Source organism: Siniperca chuatsi, linkage group LG14 (genome assembly GCF_020085105.1).
Source record: "Siniperca chuatsi isolate FFG_IHB_CAS linkage group LG14, ASM2008510v1, whole genome shotgun sequence".
Taxonomy (NCBI): Eukaryota; Metazoa; Chordata; class Actinopteri; order Centrarchiformes; family Sinipercidae; genus Siniperca; species Siniperca chuatsi.
The window spans coordinates 16,614,473-16,633,259 of NC_058055.1; the positions used below are offsets into that span (position 1 = coordinate 16,614,473).

An 18,787-nucleotide genomic window follows, 5' to 3' on the forward strand; every position below is an offset into this window, starting at 1 on the left:
CCTTTTGTCACACTCATGACCGTCTCCCTCCCACCCTCAAATGCAGCTCAGAGTCAGTATGTGAAGGCAGCTGAAATTAGTCTGTCAGGATCTCCTCTGGTCTCTGTGCTGATCATGGATGTTTCTGTCTCCCTCCTGACTTTGCTTTCTCTTCTCTCTCAGTGCACAGGTAGGACACACACGCACACACACACACACACACACACACACACACACACACACACACACACACACACACACTTACAGTACTTGGACAATTAAAACTGCATTCAAAAAGCTATGAATGCTTGGGTTCAGTTTTCTGTTTACACCTTGCCCTCACATTCTTTAAATTTGGGAGTTTTTAACTTATTTTATAAAAATTATTCTTATTTCGGCTTAAAATTAAAGTATTATGTTGCAGCTACTTAAAAAATACTGAAGAGTTTGTTGCAGCATTTAATTAAGATAGATCACAGATACTTAAAAAAACTTTTACAGCTAGAGAATTTAATTAAAGGCAGTGGTTCTCAACTTGGGGTACGAGACAGGTCACACAATAAATCAATTCAATTTTATTTATATAGCGCCAGTTTATAACAGAAGTTATCTCATTGCACTTTTCCTACAGAGCAGGTCTAGACCGTACTCTTTATAATATTATTTACAGAGACCCAACAATTCCCACCATGAGCAAGCACTTGGTGACAGTGGCAAGGAAAAACTTCCTTTAAGAGGCAGAAACCTCGGGGAGAAACCAGACTCAATAATTAACAGGTGAAAAGCAGGAAAATCCTTTCTGCAACACAAAGACATGCATATTTTTACTGAATTTTCATGAAAATTACTGGTAATTTTACTTCTTCAGGACAATTCAAATAAAACAAGGTGAAAAAAACTGGTCACAACTGGTAGACACATACAACCAGTGATGAGGTGTTTCAAGAAGGGCTGCAACTAAAGATTATTAGTCCAATGAATTATGACCAATGAATAATATGCTGATTATTTTCTCAATTAATTGATTAACCTTTGGTCTATAAAAACACCAGAAAACATTACATACATACATACATACATACATACAAAAATACCCACAAACATTTAATTTAATGTAAGACAAGGAAAAGCAGCCAATTCTCCCATTTTTTCTTGGAAAATTACTTAAGATAATATTATTAAGATAATAGTTGAAAATTATTAGATAAATAGTTGCTGATTCATTTTCTGTCAATCAATTAATCGATTAATTGACTAATCTTTGCAGCTCTAGTTTCAAGTAGATGTTGCTTTGTTTTAAAGTGAGCCTATGTAATGTTTGTTGAAAAGCAGCCACTTTGGTCACAATTCACAAGAGTCGCAACAGAAGAGTCATAAAGTGAGCAAACTGACTTACTCGTGTCAGTTACACAGAAATATCTATCTAAAGTTTGCTAACATCAGGTAACATTAGCCACCACAAGCTACTGGTCGAACCAGACCACGTAAGGCTGTATTCACTCCAAATCAGGCGTTGCAGCGATCAGCGCAGGGTTGTGTGTGTTTATTTGTGCTTTAGAACGTAACCAAACGTAACCACTATGAAACAATCTGAAAATAATGTTTTATTTCTCTGATTCACCGGCTTTCTCGCTGCCACCGCTCCCTCTCTTCATTCACTCTCTAGCTCGCTCGACCACCGCTACTCTCTCTCTCTCTCAAACAAATGGACACAAACCAAAGGAAGCTTCTTGGTGTCGCTATTTTTCAGCATAGACTGCAAGCCAGACACTAAATAAACCAAGTGAGGACACAAGAGAGTATCATCGTTCGGTCCTATTCAAATTAATGTGAGGACTGGCGTTTTTACAGCAATGCGTGATTTGGTGTGAATATAGTCTAAAGGCCTCCACACATGACCAGCGGTGAAACTGCTCTGCACTGGCTGTGCCATTGTTTTCCTATGGGGAGAGCAGTGGCGCCCAACTACGTCGAAGGGCGCACCACTGGAAATTGCCACCAAGCACTGCACTTCCAAGCGCAACCAATGAGATAACAGTTGTATAACGCCAGAAGCGTTTTTAAACATTTAAAAACATACCACGATCTCGCCAGAAAAAGTAATGCATGGTGAAATGTCAGCAGTCAGATGGGGCTACCACGTTTGTGAATAGTAATATAGTTTACAAACTTAGCTAAATCCAATGCTAAAGTTAGCTTAGCGCACTTCTTGATGACCCTCGCTTTGCCTCTGCAAGTGTCTGCACTGCCTCGCGGTGAGCGAAGAGCAAATTTCTTATCATGAGAAGGCAGCTTAAGGATGTAGCAGCAACACCTCTGAGCATACTGAATTGAGCTACATTGTTTTCTATTGCTTATGAGTTCAAATGATCATTTGCAAGAGGAATAATGTTTTATTTTTTCTTTAAAAACTCACACTGTGTTGCTTTAAAGGGGCAATATATACCCACTGAGCAACAGACGTCATTTTAACATCGCCTCTATGTTTTAGCTCTGATATAGACCAGGATTTTTTGGGCTACATATAGCCTGGTTTTCGACCATATTTTAAAAACATCATTACATATTTTAAGAATGCATCTAAACCTGTAAATATGTAACATAAGCACTGCCAACCCCCGCGTTTAACTGTTTATTTTTTTGTCATATAAACAGATTCTGTTTACTCATATGCCACAATGCAATGTTACATTGAATGGATGTTTATGTCTAATAGTGTAGTTTCATTTCTTTGACATGGGCTATGCGTAGCCATGATTTAGCTCCGAACTAGACAGGCTATTTGTAGCCCACTTCTAGCCAAAATAGTTTTCATTGTAGTTTTTAGTCTAAATAAAGATGTAATTTCAATGCCTTTAAATTCATATAAAATGTCATAAATATGGAACCATATAGGCTGTGTGCTGCCAACAAGAAGCTTTAAGGACATCGTAATGAGAGAAGTTCTGTACATTAATGTAAAATAAGAAATTGCACTTACTGGTGTAACACGCATGCGCAAGTTACTATTGACAGGAGATTGTGGTGAATGAGTGTGTTGCACCTTCCCTTGGGAGAACGGGGTCCAAGTCCCCTGTGAGGCATGTTCTTATACTTATACTGGCTTTCAATTGAGAAATTTCAATGTGGTTTTTTAGTAACACTAGAGACAATAAGCTATTATTTGCACAAAAGTGAATCCTATAGCCATTATTTTCTTGTTTATCAGACATACTGTATGTATGTAGTCACTAAATAGCTGTCTAATTGATGGCTAGGCTATGGTTAGAAGTCTTCTAAACTTTCACTTCTGAATCTAATGTAACCACATTTTAGACTAGACTATGTACCATATAAACACCTTTTAGACGTCAAATCAACGGAAAATTTCTCAGTGGGTAAGATTTGGCCAGAATTTTATTTTAAAACATTCAAAAAGTGAACTAACCTTATGATATTAGGATGCTAACCTGCTAGCCCCGGCCTGCCCTGTGTTGTAATACCACATCGAGAGGCGATACTCCTGACAGTATAGCTCAGGTAGATCCAGGAGATGTGTGCCAGTGGCAAGTTTGTTACGTTACACAAGCTCTCTTAGTCTAATAAATAAACAAAATAAACTCACAAAATGTCAAGAAAGATAATATTCTAACAATTTTCCTTATCAAACAGCAAAATACAACTGTACACCTTCTGAATTCACGTTTCTCTCTTTCACCGAAATATTACATCGTAAAACACACTTAATTCAAACTCCACAGAAACAAAATAAAACTCACCAAAACCGTGTTTGTTAGTCTTTCCACTGTTCCAACAATCACCAACTCTGGTTTGGTCAAAATAAATCTTTAATCCACCGTGTTAGATGCGAAAAATATTCTGGCTCTACACGATGTCGCTACCTCTCTGCCCGACCTTCCTCTCGCTCCTCTCCCGCTTGACGACTCTCCTGTCCCCGTCTCAACGCGCCGTGTCTTCGTCTTCTTACAGAGAGTCCTGGTCGGAGCCGCTGTAAATCACCTCGTATTCCCTCAAACCGGCTTCCGTTGGTCTCGGAGGCTGTATTCGGTCTGGTCTGGCCATGTTCACTGGCTGGCTACTGATCCCGGTTCCGTTGCATGCTCGCCCGACGGTTCTGGTGCTCAGTCAGTTAATAGAACTGCTAAGTTAGCTGCACGGCTAACTGAGCTAATTAGCCAACGGCAGTCAGCAGCAGTTGTGACCTGATATGTGATATGCTGCCCCCTATTTATTTGGAGTATGAATTCGACAGAGAGTAGTCTCACTTCTTACATATTGCCCCTTCAAACGCTGAAAAGATTGGGAACCACAGATTTAAACGATTAATTTCTCTAAGATGCTGGTTCATTAGAAAATATCATGTAATTATAAGGAAAGGAAAAGAAAGGAAAGGAATTTAAAAAATTTAAGTGGATTGTCTTAGGTTTGACTTTTCTGTGCTGCTCAGTTTGGCACAGGTGTTTGAGCCAGGTGGCGTAAAGCCAACCTCCACCTGTGCATTGTTCTCAGTTGGTGAGAACTGTTATCCCGTTTCAAAGAATGGCATTGTGGGAGGCAGCGGGGTTAATCTGTGTTCCTATATTAGCTAAATGGTTCTGTATAGCGCCTTTCATTCCCACCGCGGAGTCAGACACTGGAGTTTCATTCACATCAGCAATACAATACACAACACAGCACAAGACTAAATGACTTCATCAGCACCTGTTGAATGGACACGTTTAATGCAGCGTTGCAGAGGCAGTTAAGGTTTTCTGAGCCAATGAGCCACTTCACACTGAATGCAGTCAGTGCAATCACAACCACTTCTGCATAACACACAACTCGCATGTGTGAAAGATTCAAAATCAGTCTGTATCTCTTTATCTACCACTCACTGTGTTTGGTTTAGACGTAATAATTGAACTAATTTAATTGGTGAATGCTGTGAAGTCTCTCCATTCGATTTAATATGCCATATAAGTCAATAGTGGCAATTTAGCTTCCACTATGATCATTGATTTAACAGGCATTATGATCACAGCTGCAACATTTGCCATCTTTATCATATGCAGCCGTGTCAATGTGTCTATTTTAACAGTGGTCAGCCTGAGGTCTATATCTTCAACTCTGATTAGCTAATGGCATTGGCTTTTTGAATGCTAACTGTGAGAAACAAGTAAATATCTCCTAGCAGGCACAGCGGAGCTCCTAGTGTTGTGTACCAAGAGGCTTATATTATACAAACATTAATTGTTAACAGTTTTTCTCCAATGATCTGATGCACTTCTGCCACCTTTAGCAAAAACTTCAAATGTATTCAATTTTTTGTGATTCAGTGCTCTTTACTTTTCACATGCATTGTTTGCAGAGCATTTCTGAGTGCATATTTCACCTGAGAGTCTTCTGCTCACAGTATTCTGGTTCCCAATGAAAAGAAATGTATTTCTGTTCTTTCAACTGTTTAAAAATATGCAAAAGTTCAAAACTTTTAACTGTATAATCAGTAAGAAATCACATGTTAAGGGACACACCGGGTGAGTTACCTGGTGTTTGCCCAAAAAATGGGAGCCAAGAGTAGGAAATGCAGCTGTGGTGTGGCGATGTGGAGAGTCTAAGATGGGGAAATCTATGGAGGGACAATATACTTTTGCAGCAGTTTTACCAAACAAATCTAAGAAAATCAATGTTCTCCATTACTCAATAAGAGTGAGATTTTTTTTTGGTGTTGGAAATTTCGCAAACATAAATCTCATGTCCGTGTGATAACATCACTGTAGTCTTACCAAGGTTGGATTTGTCACTCAAAGCATTTCTATCTAAGATGTCTGACCAGGGAGGATTTTACAGAAGGTGTAATGTGGCAGTAAAAAGTAGCAAACAGACTATTTACTTCTAGTCTCAGTTTTGTTCATCACCATTCAGGTGTGAACTTATGACTAGATGCACCGTGTTAAGAATGTTGTTTTTCATTTTGCTGTCTTGAGTGAGACGGGTTTTTTGTTGTCTTTTCAGTATGTGAACTTGTTGATTGTGTGAGAACACAAATGAAAAACACAGTTTTGGTGTTTGTGTTGCCTATTCTCAAAACTTTTTTGTCTCTAACTGTGCATCTAAACAATGCAGAAATACTCACAAATTTTAAATTTTTATGATTTAATGAATTTCCTACCAAAGAACATGTTAATAATAATGGATAACATTTTTGTGTATTTAGCCTATTGTCACTACAGCAGCTCTCTAGCTAGTTAGCTGGATAAGTACTCTGCCAAATTAAAGGAGTCATTGTGGTTTCTTATTAACCCCATATGCTCAAAGTAGACCTGTGTGGAAAATGCCTCATCTATTTTAATTTTCTGTGTTTGTGTAACCTCCAGTTAAACTGCATCGAGCTCAGCACTGAGGGCTGTGACTGTAATACTTCATTAATTCTTCATTGCTGATGATGTTATGCGCTCTCAGAGAATGTATATTTAACTGCTGAGCACAAAAAGGGCGACTAAAGGACAGTTTTAGTAATGTGAGAATTAATAATTATCTTGGCTTATGTGTGTGCGAGAGAAAGTGTTTTACCTGCTCTGACTTCTCAAGGATCAGTGGCAGAGCACAAACACATTAGCAGATCAACTTGTAAGATTGCTGACAGAGAAAAAAAACACTGTGGCTAATAGAGCGTGAAAGTCAGAAGAATTAATACTAATTTATTAACTGGAGAAAGCCATCTTGTTTGGCACATGGGGGAACTGTCCTGAACAAGAATATACTGTATGTCTGTGTCTGAACCGAGTGCTGTACTTTCTCTCCAGCTCTGTGGTGTTACCAGAGCCAGTACTCCTGTGATGACACATGCAGAGGTAAGACCTGATGGAAAGTATACGTGTAAGTATTTTAAGACACAAATCCAAAATTGAAAGAGGACATTTGCCATTTTCAATCTGTCTATAAGTAAAACACTAACCTGCACTAGCGTAGTCATTTTAGAACTGCTTTAACCCTTTAACACAAACCTCCCTTTTGGGGGTGGTCCACCTAAATTTAAACAAACATCATTAGACCCTTGTGATGAATTTGGACTCAGTTTATTATATTGTTGGACTGCCAGACTGCTTTGAAGGCAAGAAGACACTGTTTTTAAAGCGTCTATAATTAATATTTTTATATTAACAATGGATCACATGACCACTTGTATGTGAAAGGGGATTGCTTATAGCGATGAACCCACAAAGAATTATCACAGACTCAGCGGCTCTCTGGAGCTTTATGTTTTAGCTCATTGTTTTGGTTTTACGGCTCACAACTTTACTGTTTTGGTTCACTCTCACCGCTTTCTTAATGTCATTTTCGACCACAGCAAGAAGCTGTCAGTAAAAAAAGCTCTAAAAACCCACTGTACACTACCTGCTCAGCACCAAACAACAGATGACTTATCAACTAGCTGGTGAACACAGTGGAGCATTTAGCAGCTAAAGAGCCAAATATTTAAAGCAAGTGAATATTGGACCAGAAGCACGACTCCAAATGAATGTTAATGTTTCTCCGTCTGTTAGCTCACACATTTGCCTTATCAATTTAATTAGGTGATAATATATCAGTGTTGTGTTCACAGCTTGTTTCCGCTGCCCTAAAGTGGCACAAGAAATCTGTTTTTCAGGTTTAAAGTTTCAGGCGTATACTCTTGCATAAACTTTCAAAAAGTCTCGAAAATCTCGAAGAGACAGATTTTAAAAGAGAAAGGTCAAAAACAAAGCAACCAAGGTCAAGATTTCCTGACTTTTAGTCCCTTGTAGTAGTGAAGCGTCAAAAAATGCTGAATCCTACAATACCCATAATGCACCTCAATAGTCTTTTTCTTTAGCCCCCTAAATGCCCACTTCTTTTAAACAACACACTTCCAGTTTATAACACAGGATATAATTAAAAAGTCTGAAGCCCAAGCAGAGATAACTCAGATAACATCATCCCCATCGGCTTTTAGCAGCTTCTAAAAAAATGGATCATTCGACTTAAATTCTGATAATTCAAATAGTCATTCTTGATCTGGCCTGAGATATTTTCTTTATAGTTTTACAGCCAATTATTTTGCAATGCACCAAATATTATTAAAATGTATTGATATTTATTCATACTTCTATTACTGCTGTGCAATATCCTCTGTCTCATTATAATCTTAATAAACTATACTTTCACTTGACAGTTCGTGCGCTATTACTTTATACCGTATTATTATCATCATCTGGTAAACCCACTTTGTACTTACAAATTGTACACACTTATTTTAATTTTATACTTATATCCAATTGGTACTTAATTTATCTGACCTGTATTATAGTGTATTATATTTTTTGCTTAGTACATCTATTCCTGTGTGCACTGACGTGATAGTGAGCTGCTGTAACCCTCGGGGATCAATAAACTATTTCTGATTCTGAAAACAATTAGCTGAAAACAACTGAAAGCAGAAGACTATACATTCATTTTCAGCGGGATTAACAGTACTATCAATCTTTTCACAACAGAAGGGGTGAACTGAGGGATGTTATTATGTTTTATGGAGCTTTAAAGGTAATATGTGTAAGAAGAACTTTAAGCTGTCCCAGCCAGTGAAACCTAAACTTTCATGTTGTTATCGTTGTTGCTGCTGCTGTTTGTGTTGTTTAGACCCTAACAACTGGGCAGCTCAGTTTCCCAGCTGTGGAGGATTACGCCAATCACCAATTAACATTGTCACCAGCAAAGTGCATGTGAACAGCGCCTTGCCACCCTTCGACTTCATCGGTCACACCAACACAATCAACATTACAGTGGAAAACAAAGGACACTCTGGTAGTAAAGCCCACTTTAATGTTTTCTTCCTCTCCAGACCAATTTGTTGCCAGATGTTAAACACCTCCAGTTTGTTAATGTACTCTTAAGTTTGATATCTGTATTAAGAGACGGTCTCTCTTCCACATAGCTCACTTTGTTCTGCCGCAGTCGGTCCGACTGACTGGAGGAGCTCTGCCTGGTCACTACAGAGCCGCTCAGTTTCACTTCCACTGGGGAGGCAATGGGAGACCAGGATCAGAGCACACCATTGATGGAGAGAGGTTCCCCATGGAGGTACATCACACAGAAGCCAACATATTATTTGTTACTATGAAAATAAAAGTGTGCTGGAAAACATCTTTACACAGGGACAGTTTACACAGGGGTCAGCAATTAGGTTGAACCATGGGACAGTTATAATATGAGCTTCATATTTATATTAATATCTACAATAGTTTTGTCAAATCAGCCAATCAGAGGAGAAAATTGGAACTACCCTTCATTGATTTGTTTACCCACAAAGCTATCAGCTAATCAGAGGACAGTTAATGTTTTATCAAAGGTTTGTGTTACACAGTGCACTGTAGTATAAAATGCACTCTGCTATATAACTCAATGTGCTGTGTTTTGGGTTTCCAGCTACATATAGTTCACATCAAGGAGCCATACGGCTCTCTGGCAGAGGCAGAACATGATATGGCAGGTATAGCTCTGCTTGCCTTCTTGTTTGAGGTAATACGTTAAGATCTATTCATCATCATCTCCATTCTTAATCAAATAAAAACGCCTTTTTAGACTTGTGCCGTAATGTCGATGGTGTCTTCCTCTCAGGAAACAACAGATGATCACCCTCATTTGGACACAGTAATAACTGCTTTGGGCCGAGTAAAAAACAATGGTAAGAGGCTGGTAACTTAAATGTGAAGAACAGAAAAATGACACAATGAACATTTTTACAGTATACGGTCTGTTAGCCTTAGACTTATAATGAAATTCATTATTTTTTTCATTGTATTGTACAATTTTACCAAATCCTAACTTTGCTTCCAAACACTTCTCTGCTCTTCTTTCGGTGTTAAGGCAGCAGCACAGTGATCCCAAACTTTCGACTCAGTGACATTATCCCATCAGCAAAGGAGCTCCACAGTTACTACCGCTATGTGGGCTCCATGACAACTCCAGGATGTGAACAGGCAGTCGCCTGGACGATGTTTCACAGGACCCTGTCCATCAGCAGTCGACAGGTGAGCAACTATAGATTGAAGGCTCAGGGTCAGCACACTGGTGACAAACTAGACTTCCTGGTTGTATTTTGTCAACACATCTATTAACCTTCAAATTGACTTTTGACATAATATAGATACAGTCAAGACTCTTGAAGTCCTTTAAATTATTCATTAAAGTACTTCTACATAACTTACAACAAAAATGTTTGGTAAAGAGAGGTTATATTCCACTGCAAAATAAAACTTTTATGATTCAATTTCTGGGAATTAAAAATAAGAAGTGTCTCTTGTAATGACTTTAATTTTTAAGACCTAGAAGTTCAGCATTGGAAAAATGGAAAGTAAATGTCTGAAGGATCAGTGTCTGGGAAAGTAACCTTTGAGTCACTGACAGAAACATTAATGTCCCTTTTTTGCATTTGAGCAGCAAAAATACTACTTTATACTGCAACGTTTCCCTAAAAATGTTGAATCTGCACTCATTTTCTTCACTGTATAAACCTCCTCCTCCATCAGTTACTCTTTTTTCTCCTTTCCACTCCAGCTGGATGCAATAGCTCAGCAGTGTCGATTCTGGACGGGACAGCCCATGATTGACATCTTCAGACCTACGCAGCCTCTGGACGGCAGGGTTGTGTACCGGTCCAAGGCGAATGCAGCTCCGACAAGTGTGATCCACTTGTGGTTCGGCATTTTCTCAGTTGTGCTCGGGAAAACGGGTCTCATACACTGACTGAGCACATGAAAACACCTGATTTAAGTGACAAAAGCTACTGTATGTATAAAGGCAACTTTTACCTGTGTGATAGTTAACAGTGTGTTGTTTCACTATGTTTATGGTTAATGGTTTGATTGCTGCAACAGAAAGCGCAAAGTGAATGTTACTTTTTTGCTGTTGTTGTTTTTCCTCAACTGTGACTTTGTAGGCTACAAGAGGTGGTATGAAATCTTCACTTTCTGGTAACACCTTGACACATTTTGTTTTAGTATTGGTACATTTATTCACACTTAACGCTCACTCACATTGTACATTTATTTAAAAGTATTAGCCTAATTTTGCCTAGTGGCTCTGGGGATGGTAATGTTGGTCGGTCGGTCCGTCCACCACTTCGGTCCAGACTGAAAGATCTCGACAAATATTGGATACTTTGGCATGAAATTTGGTAAACACATTCATGTCCCCCTGAGAATGAATTGTAATAACTTTGGTGATTCCTTTACTTCTAATGTAGGGCCATCATCAGGTCAAAATGTCAATTTGTCCAATGCTTTGGACAAATTCCCACTTCCCATTAGCCTCAACTATACTTTGTGTTTAGTGCTAACTAGCTAATGTTAGCATGCTAACACAGTAAACTAACATGGTAAACATTATACCTGCTAAATATCAACATGTTAATATTGTCATTGTTAGCATGTTATCATGCTGACTTTAGCATTTAGCTCAAGGTGCTTAAGTACAGCCTAACACAGCTGCTAGCATGGCTGTAGTCGTGTTGCTTGTGTGTGCATATGTGGATGTGAGGACCTCTTCAAGTAAACAAATAGTCAAACTGACTCTGTAATCATCATTTTTTAATGAGTAAACAGTCTGCTGAGCCCAGCTGTGGATGGCACTCAGTCTCTGTGTAAATTTTAATATCCTGCAGCACATAAGGAGAAGGGATCTTTACCTCAGCAGGCCTTTATGTCAACTTTCCTTATTTTTGTTGTCATTAGGAGTCAATATTCTATATTCGCACAGTATGGCTTTACATTAACTCTAATCTGCTTTTCCTTAAATGTGTTTTTTAAGAAGTGATGAATAAAAAGTATAGAATTAGGGGTTTACAATAAGTGTTTTTTCTTTCTGACAGTTACAAGCTGAAGGAATTTCCTTTTTCATTAACTGCTATTTCTTCTTTACTTGTCATGTATATTGTTCTATGTACTGTTGTTCAGACAATTGAACATAGAAGTAAGATTAGATGATTAAGGCTTTTACCTAACTGTACACTTGTTTATTGTGGGAAAACCAAATGAGTTCTAAATGTGCATAAATACCTGTGATTATCTGTCTGAGTAACAACTTCTTCTGTATTCCTGCTTATGATATGACCCTCTTTAAGTGCTTAATACATTGCTTTGTATATAATCAACATTTATGAAATTTAAACTGGGGAGAAATGTGCCGCCAGATTTACAAGTGAACTCTTGTAGGATTACCAATGAGACTTTAATATTTTTACATTAGGAATGCTCCTTTTGGGCTTTTTAGGGACAATACCAATTGTTGATTTCATGTCAATAAAATCTAATCAATTATTGTTTCTGTTTCTTAAGCATTTTTCTGTTAAGTTTGTGTATACACACCCTAAAAAAACTTTGTATTTTTGCCTAAAACTTTTGTTTAAAATTGTGTATAGAAATAAATAAGCCTTGCCTTTTGTTTTAGTACACTGTGTGGAGCTCATCAACAGGTGAGTTTTATGAAATTAACTAAATGTAAATTGACAGTGATCGTATATATGTTACCATTACATTCACTAGACAACTAGAACACCACACATATTTTACTGTTATAGCTGTAACTTTGGACAGACACGTAACGTTAAACCATTTTCATGACCGATAAATTAACACCTCTGTTTTTGTCTCTGCTGTAAAAAAACAAGTCTTACTGTGCCATTAAACAGCACCATCTTGAGTCTGTGTGGGTCAACACAGGAAGATAAATAGCCTCAGATGCCCGTGTGGTGGAAATCAGTCAAACTTAATGATCAGGCTGTAAGATACTGTTTGAGTAACATTTACCTGTCACCTATTTTACACAGGTCAGGTCCTTTTTAACACTTCAATTAAAGCATCCCTAGGTTACATGTCAACCAACTGCCATGTCATACGTACTAAAAAAGAAGAGAGGAGAATGTTTGAAAGGCAACATGGTATTCAAGTAAAAAAAAAAAACAAAAGCCACTCTGGCACGCAATCTGACATTTCATACACTGCCATAATATAAATTATGGCCATAATATAAATTATGGCAGTGAACCTGATTCAAAATATTAAGGTGAAATTAGGTTGAAGTCACTGAGTTTCTCAGAAGCCAGTTCTTCAGGTGGTCCACCTGTGCAGCAACACTACTCTTGGCTGTGCCACCAGGGGCGCTATACTGCTCCACACTGCTCCAGTAGTCCCACACTGAGGACACGTCACTTTCAAACAGAAGGCTAAAATGACAGGACAGATACAGAGAAGAGAAAGAGAGGACATTAAGAAAATGGCTGAGAAAATACTGAGAGAGGAACTACAGCAGCACTAATCCTGTTCCACGAAACAAAAGTTTTGTTTAAGGGGTTTTAGGCTTTTAGGTTGTGTGTGTGTGAATGAGAAGAAGACAGTCACCTAACAGCTCTCAGGTCGTCCACAGTGAGCTGATTCAGGAGGATATTTTTGGATTCAGCTACGGACACAGCTTTACCAGAGATACCATGGGCCTCTCTGAATGGCACCTGCAACACAGAATAACACAGGGTTACACAGTAACACACAAATACATGTAAAACCATAAAAAAATGTTTTTGCTATCGTCTTGATTATAGCTATGCCACATATAACGTATTTTTTCATCCATCAGTTTTCTGTTCTCTGTGGTTCTTGTCAAATGGAGTCACCAGAAATTCAAAATAATGCGCAGATAAAGCTAAGAAGTTGTTTGTCACCCACTTTAAAAGCCAAAAAAATAGAAATAAAAAAGAACAAAACTTATGTCAGAAATGGCACATTATGTGTGTGAGCAAGAAGTTGATCAATTCATGTTGATAAATGCAATAATTAATGAGCAAAAATAAATGCCATAACTGATAGTTATGTACCAGCCTACGTTACTAAGCACTTGATTTATTGTAATCTTGATACAGCCTCTTAAAAATATTCACATTACACTATTTAATAAAAAAAACACTGACTTTTACTTTCTTTTGAATCAACTGTCTTTATGATGACTTTTTAAAAATATTCTTACAAAGTGCATTTGGATGGAAATATACCAAACACTACTCACCCCCTTCCTCACAAGGTAGTAGGCCAAGTCAGTGGCCAACATGTCCGGACTGAGGGCAGCTTCCATCACAGTCCGGTTAATCTGAAACAGGAGACACATCAAAGGAAACAAAATCATTGTCCTTTTGTCTTTTGAGGTCTAGAACAATGTTTTTTCAGCATTATTTTTTAGCAATTTACAGTGCAAAAAGCACATTTTGAACCACACCAAAAAAACAATCCATTGCAGTGTAAAGGCACGAGTGTTAGTCCTCTTACTGTGCCATTTCCTGTTTAGGCAGAAAGACACAGAAGGGCTGCTAAATAATATTCTGCCTTTTCTGCTTTCTTCTTACTAAAACTGCCTTCGTGTGAACAACTACAACTTGCAACCTTCACTTATATGTGTGTACAACTGAGGAAAATCTTTCGTACACTGCAACCTCGGAGACATTTTGCATCTATTATCAGCTTGTATAGCCTGACACTCGCATTGAATCAAAAGTTTAACTAATTACAACTTTCTCCTCTTTTAAAGTTAGTTAAAAATTGCCCATGATGCTTTGCACAGGAGGAAGATAAGGCTGCCAAAACCTCTAAAATTTTTAATTGCAAGATCAGAAAATACTGTGCGCAGTGCTGTCAAATTGGTGCAAGTCTAGATACAAGATGGATATAGTTCACTTTAGACAGCTACACATGTTTTACACAACTTTCTTTGGTTTAGCAAAAGGAAAGAGGTTAAGTTTTTATACAAAATAAAGGCAAGCAGTCACTTTTCAAAGTATAAAATTTGAACTGATGAAATTGTACCCATGAGACCAAGCAGTGTAATTTTTCTTTCAAAATAATTAACAGTGACTTAAATCTCTGACCTTAAGAGTTGACATGACTCCAGTTGACACCTGCAGCACAGCATGAACAGTATCATAGCAGTCAAACATGGCCTCTTTATCCTCCTGAAGAAGGATGACAAGGACAAAGGCAGCAGGACAAAAAGGTTAAGAGAGGAAATATCCAGAGAAAAAGTCCTTTCCATGAAGTGAACGCACACAAAGACACACTTTCATACCTGCAGGTCTTTGTTGTAGGTGCTGGGCAGGCCCTTCAGGGTCATCATGAACCCTGAACACTGAAATACAGACAAGGCAAAAACTTAACGAATCACACAAATTACAAAAGAAAGCAGTAAAGTGTGTCAAAGCAATTTTTAATGTGCTGCTCTGCTTCTAAAAGGTAAAAAGGTTCATCCATAAAGCTCTGACTAGTAAAACCTAACTTTTACACTGTGGGCTGCCAGGTTTGATTCTGCAGAAAAACTAGTGATAGCTTTATGGCACATGAGGGAGCCGGTTTTCCAGAGGAAAGCTTCTAGCAGTAAATGTTCTTCTAACATATCAAGTCCTCTTCTAATAAGTAAAAGGGAAACCTTTTGAGGAAACAGGAAGCAACAGAATTTATGGGAAATGTGTACTCATATCTTTGCTGTAATTATACCAAGATTTTACAAAAACCTATTAAAGAGCCATTTCAGCATCACTTGTATTTTCCACATTATGCATTTATTTAATTTATTTTTTTTTACATCATCTGACCAAAAAAGGCTCAAGACACAACATTAACTGGTAAAGTGGGTCCTTCAGTGAACAGATAAACAGATGATTTAACAAAAGTGTATCTTTAGACGGAGGTCTTACGCTGCCAAAGACACGACCTGCTTTACTCCTGATCAGCTCCAGACTGTCAGCATTCTTCTTCTGGGGCATCAGACTGCTGCCTGTGCTACACACACACACACACACACACACACACACAAGTATATGTGAGAATAAACAAGGGAAATATAAGAGTGGTGGAATTGGAGGTAAACACATGAAATGTGCAGCAGTTCATAGCAGAAAACAAAAGATTTAAAATGAGGCCAGACTGACAGCTGAGATGTACAACTTCAGTGACAGTAATGACTTAAACTTGTGTTTTCATTTCACTTTGATATCATACAGTATGTAACATGAGGTTTTGACAGCAGCCCTTAGACTGCGTGGCTGCAGTTATTGAATGCTAACAATTTATTTTTGTTAAAAATGAAAAGATTTATAATTCTATCAAGTACAGAAACACGAGTATCATGTTCACAGAAATATCAATGGAACAAAACCTTGACAAACATCACTGACCATTATAATTTACCCAGACATTTTTAAATATTATTTACTATATATTAATGAAGTGCTGTAAAGCACACATGGAGCTTTGTACAAAACCACAAAATAAAGATTTAATCCAAAGTTGTACAGCCTTAAGAACATGTGAAAACAGTAATTTTGGATCCCATAATAGAACACAAACTGACCTGTAGGCGTCAGAGAGTGCGATGAAGGAGAACTCTTTTGTGCTGTACAGCATCAGGTCCTCAGCCATCTTACTGAGATGGGTCAAACACAACGAAGCCCAGAACAAGAACTCCACTAAAGAAACACACACATGCGAACGTGAAAATAAAGATAAACTTAGAGAGCACTCACAGAAAAAGGCTATTTAATTTTGATGTATTTTCATTGTTTGTTTCCATTTATGTATGACAGCTGACCGACATGTATGGTTTACGTACCGACAAAGTCCCTTTGGCCCGTGGCATCCATGCTGTTTAGACTGATGCTGTCAAAATCCAACTCTACAGATCCAGATGAGGAGAAATTATATAGTTTTTAAAAATGCGTATTTCATAAATAAATAAGAAGGTGAAAGATAGCTGTAACAACAGTGCTCTCAGACAGTAATAGCAGCCTGACCTTTCCGCAGCAGCTCCCTGTCGATGTCAAATGGTGTTCCAGCGATGGCACCACTGAAAACAACAGGATCCATTCTTATTAACTGACCAGGTCTGTGGGTGAACATCTTTGTCAGACAGTGAGTGTGAGTTCATGGCGTACCTGCCTAGAGGTAAAACATTAACTCTTTTCTTGATCTCCTGAAGCCGGTCCACATCTCTGCTCAGAGCAACAGCGTGACTGAGGGGGCGAGTGTGGAAAGAGAAACATGAGACTGATATGAACAATTCATCATCTAATATAAAAAAGGTGGGAGACGTGCGATGTAGGTTTCCCTTTATAAAAAGGTCACCTTAGGATCCAGTGGCTCCATCTGATTGGTTGAGCTCTCTGCATGTGGGTGTAACCAGGAAACAGGACATCAATTTCTCTGAGGTTCAGAAAGAGGTGACAGAAGACACCAGAGGGCAAGTTTTTTTTTTTTAAAAAAGGCACAGTTACAAGAAGATGTGTGTGTTTGCGTGTATCAGTGTGTATCTGTCTTACGCTGCTGCCCGCTCCACCATGGTAGTTATCAGCTGTAGGGCATTGCCTGTCAGGGTCGAGATGGCATCTCGCAGCCACAGCCTCATGTCAGTCACGACCTGGTCGACCCGAACACACACAGCATGGTTTCATGATACTTTATCTGCTAGTCCTTACAATGAAGTAATACATAATCTGCAACTCCAAATAGAAATTTAGTCATTACAGTTGTAATATCGTAAAGACAAACCTGGTCGTTTCTGCTCCTGCCAGTGTGCAGCTTACCTGCAGGTGCACCAATCAGCTCCTGAAAACAGGCAGTAAAAGGACTATAACATCGCTCATCACAGCCATCACCAAGCCTTCAAGGCTGAAGGAAAACAGCATGTTTATAGCCCATGACTGAAAGAATAAAAACACTCAAATTATCCACGAGGTCCTGGTTGATTGTTCTACCAAATGCTCCATGTGAAGTTGACACCTAAAAGATAAGGCGGGTGTTATTCTGTTTTTTTCCTTTACTGTCAACAAATCCCATGAAAAGAGCAAAAGCAACGATGTGTTAGCCTGTCTCTCAATGCTTCACGACTCTCCTACCTTGTCTGTGGCACTCAGAAATAAATAATATGTAAATATATAGTTGGGTTTTTTTTTTTAAAAGCTAAGTAATTTCCGTAATGTAACTCAAACAGGAGTAAATAGTGCATTTGTTGTGGACTATTTTCAGCAGTGGAAAAATACGCATTTGGTGCTCTAGTGAATATTTACAGCAGCAGGACGGTGTATATGGTATTGTCTCTAAATAAACTACAATGCCCATGTTCTTCGTACTGAAGTAACATCTCGCCCAGTGTAACAGTGTGGCTCACTGATGTGATTTTAAGTGGACAGCAATGGGGGTCTACGTCACAGAGGAATAAGCTATATCAGGCTTTGGCTACACAGATAAGACTGGTTAGTGGGATCAGTTGTTCATTGATGGCTCTGGTCTTTTCATGGCATTTGTTGACAATAACGGAAATATTGAATATCACCAGTCTAATCCTCTAAGCATAAACAAAGTTGAGTGAATAAAGGCAAACTAACATTACCTCTAAAGTAACAAAATGAGAACTTACAGCAGCTCTAAAGCTAAATGGTCAATAATCTTAAGTGATACGAGAGCTGAGTCAGGCAGGTTTGGATGGTAAGATAATGACACTTCAATTTTACACATAATGTCTCTGGCCAGAATCTAAAATCAATTTTGAATTATTTTTCCAGATAATGCATATTATGCCATTAATTAAAAGGATAATTATAACCTGGGTCTTATATTCATAGTTGTGGCCATCATTCTCATTGGCAATTATAATTTTGTACTCACAAAAGCTAACTGCTGATATCTGGGAATGCAGCAACATTATTAAAAGTCAGACAGGGCAACACAAGCAATCAGACGATCATACAGATTGTTTGACCACTTGAGTTTTCTTTTCTTGTCTG

At 38.3% G+C, this 18,787-nt stretch overlaps 2 protein-coding genes across 4 annotated transcripts in view; one reads left to right on the plus strand and one right to left on the minus strand.

Annotated features, from left to right (window-relative positions):
* Positions 1-12,310, plus strand: ca4c (carbonic anhydrase IV c). Of its 2 annotated transcripts, none has more exons than XM_044223217.1 (8): positions 1-169; positions 6,762-6,809; positions 8,614-8,778; positions 8,909-9,054; positions 9,400-9,492; positions 9,592-9,658; positions 9,841-10,004; positions 10,531-12,310. In XM_044223217.1, exons 1-8 carry the CDS (start codon positions 16-18, stop codon positions 10,717-10,719), a joined length of 1,026 nt encoding a protein of 341 aa, XP_044079152.1. In that variant the 5' UTR covers positions 1-15; the 3' UTR covers positions 10,720-12,310. The 2 variants fall into 2 exon arrangements, with proteins under 2 accessions (XP_044079152.1, XP_044079153.1); XM_044223218.1 differs by having other exon boundaries at positions 33-169; positions 6,762-6,834.
* Positions 11,541-18,787, minus strand: part of asl (argininosuccinate lyase) — a 14,107-nt gene continuing 6,860 nt past the window's right edge. For both annotated transcript variants that reach the window (XM_044223215.1, XM_044223214.1), the window contains exons 4-16: positions 17,553-17,609; positions 17,324-17,421; positions 17,130-17,207; positions 16,940-17,017; positions 16,799-16,851; positions 16,618-16,680; positions 16,360-16,474; positions 15,704-15,788; positions 15,079-15,138; positions 14,882-14,965; positions 14,029-14,109; positions 13,371-13,477; positions 11,541-13,195 (exon numbers count right to left, since the gene is read on the minus strand). In XM_044223215.1, the coding sequence (XP_044079150.1) occupies positions 13,042-13,195; positions 13,371-13,477; positions 14,029-14,109; positions 14,882-14,965; positions 15,079-15,138; positions 15,704-15,788; positions 16,360-16,474; positions 16,618-16,680; positions 16,799-16,851; positions 16,940-17,017; positions 17,130-17,207; positions 17,324-17,421; positions 17,553-17,609 (1,113 nt within the window). In that variant the 3' untranslated portion in view covers positions 11,541-13,041. The remainder of the gene's footprint in view (positions 13,196-13,370; positions 13,478-14,028; positions 14,110-14,881; positions 14,966-15,078; positions 15,139-15,703; positions 15,789-16,359; positions 16,475-16,617; positions 16,681-16,798; positions 16,852-16,939; positions 17,018-17,129; positions 17,208-17,323; positions 17,422-17,552; positions 17,610-18,787) is intronic.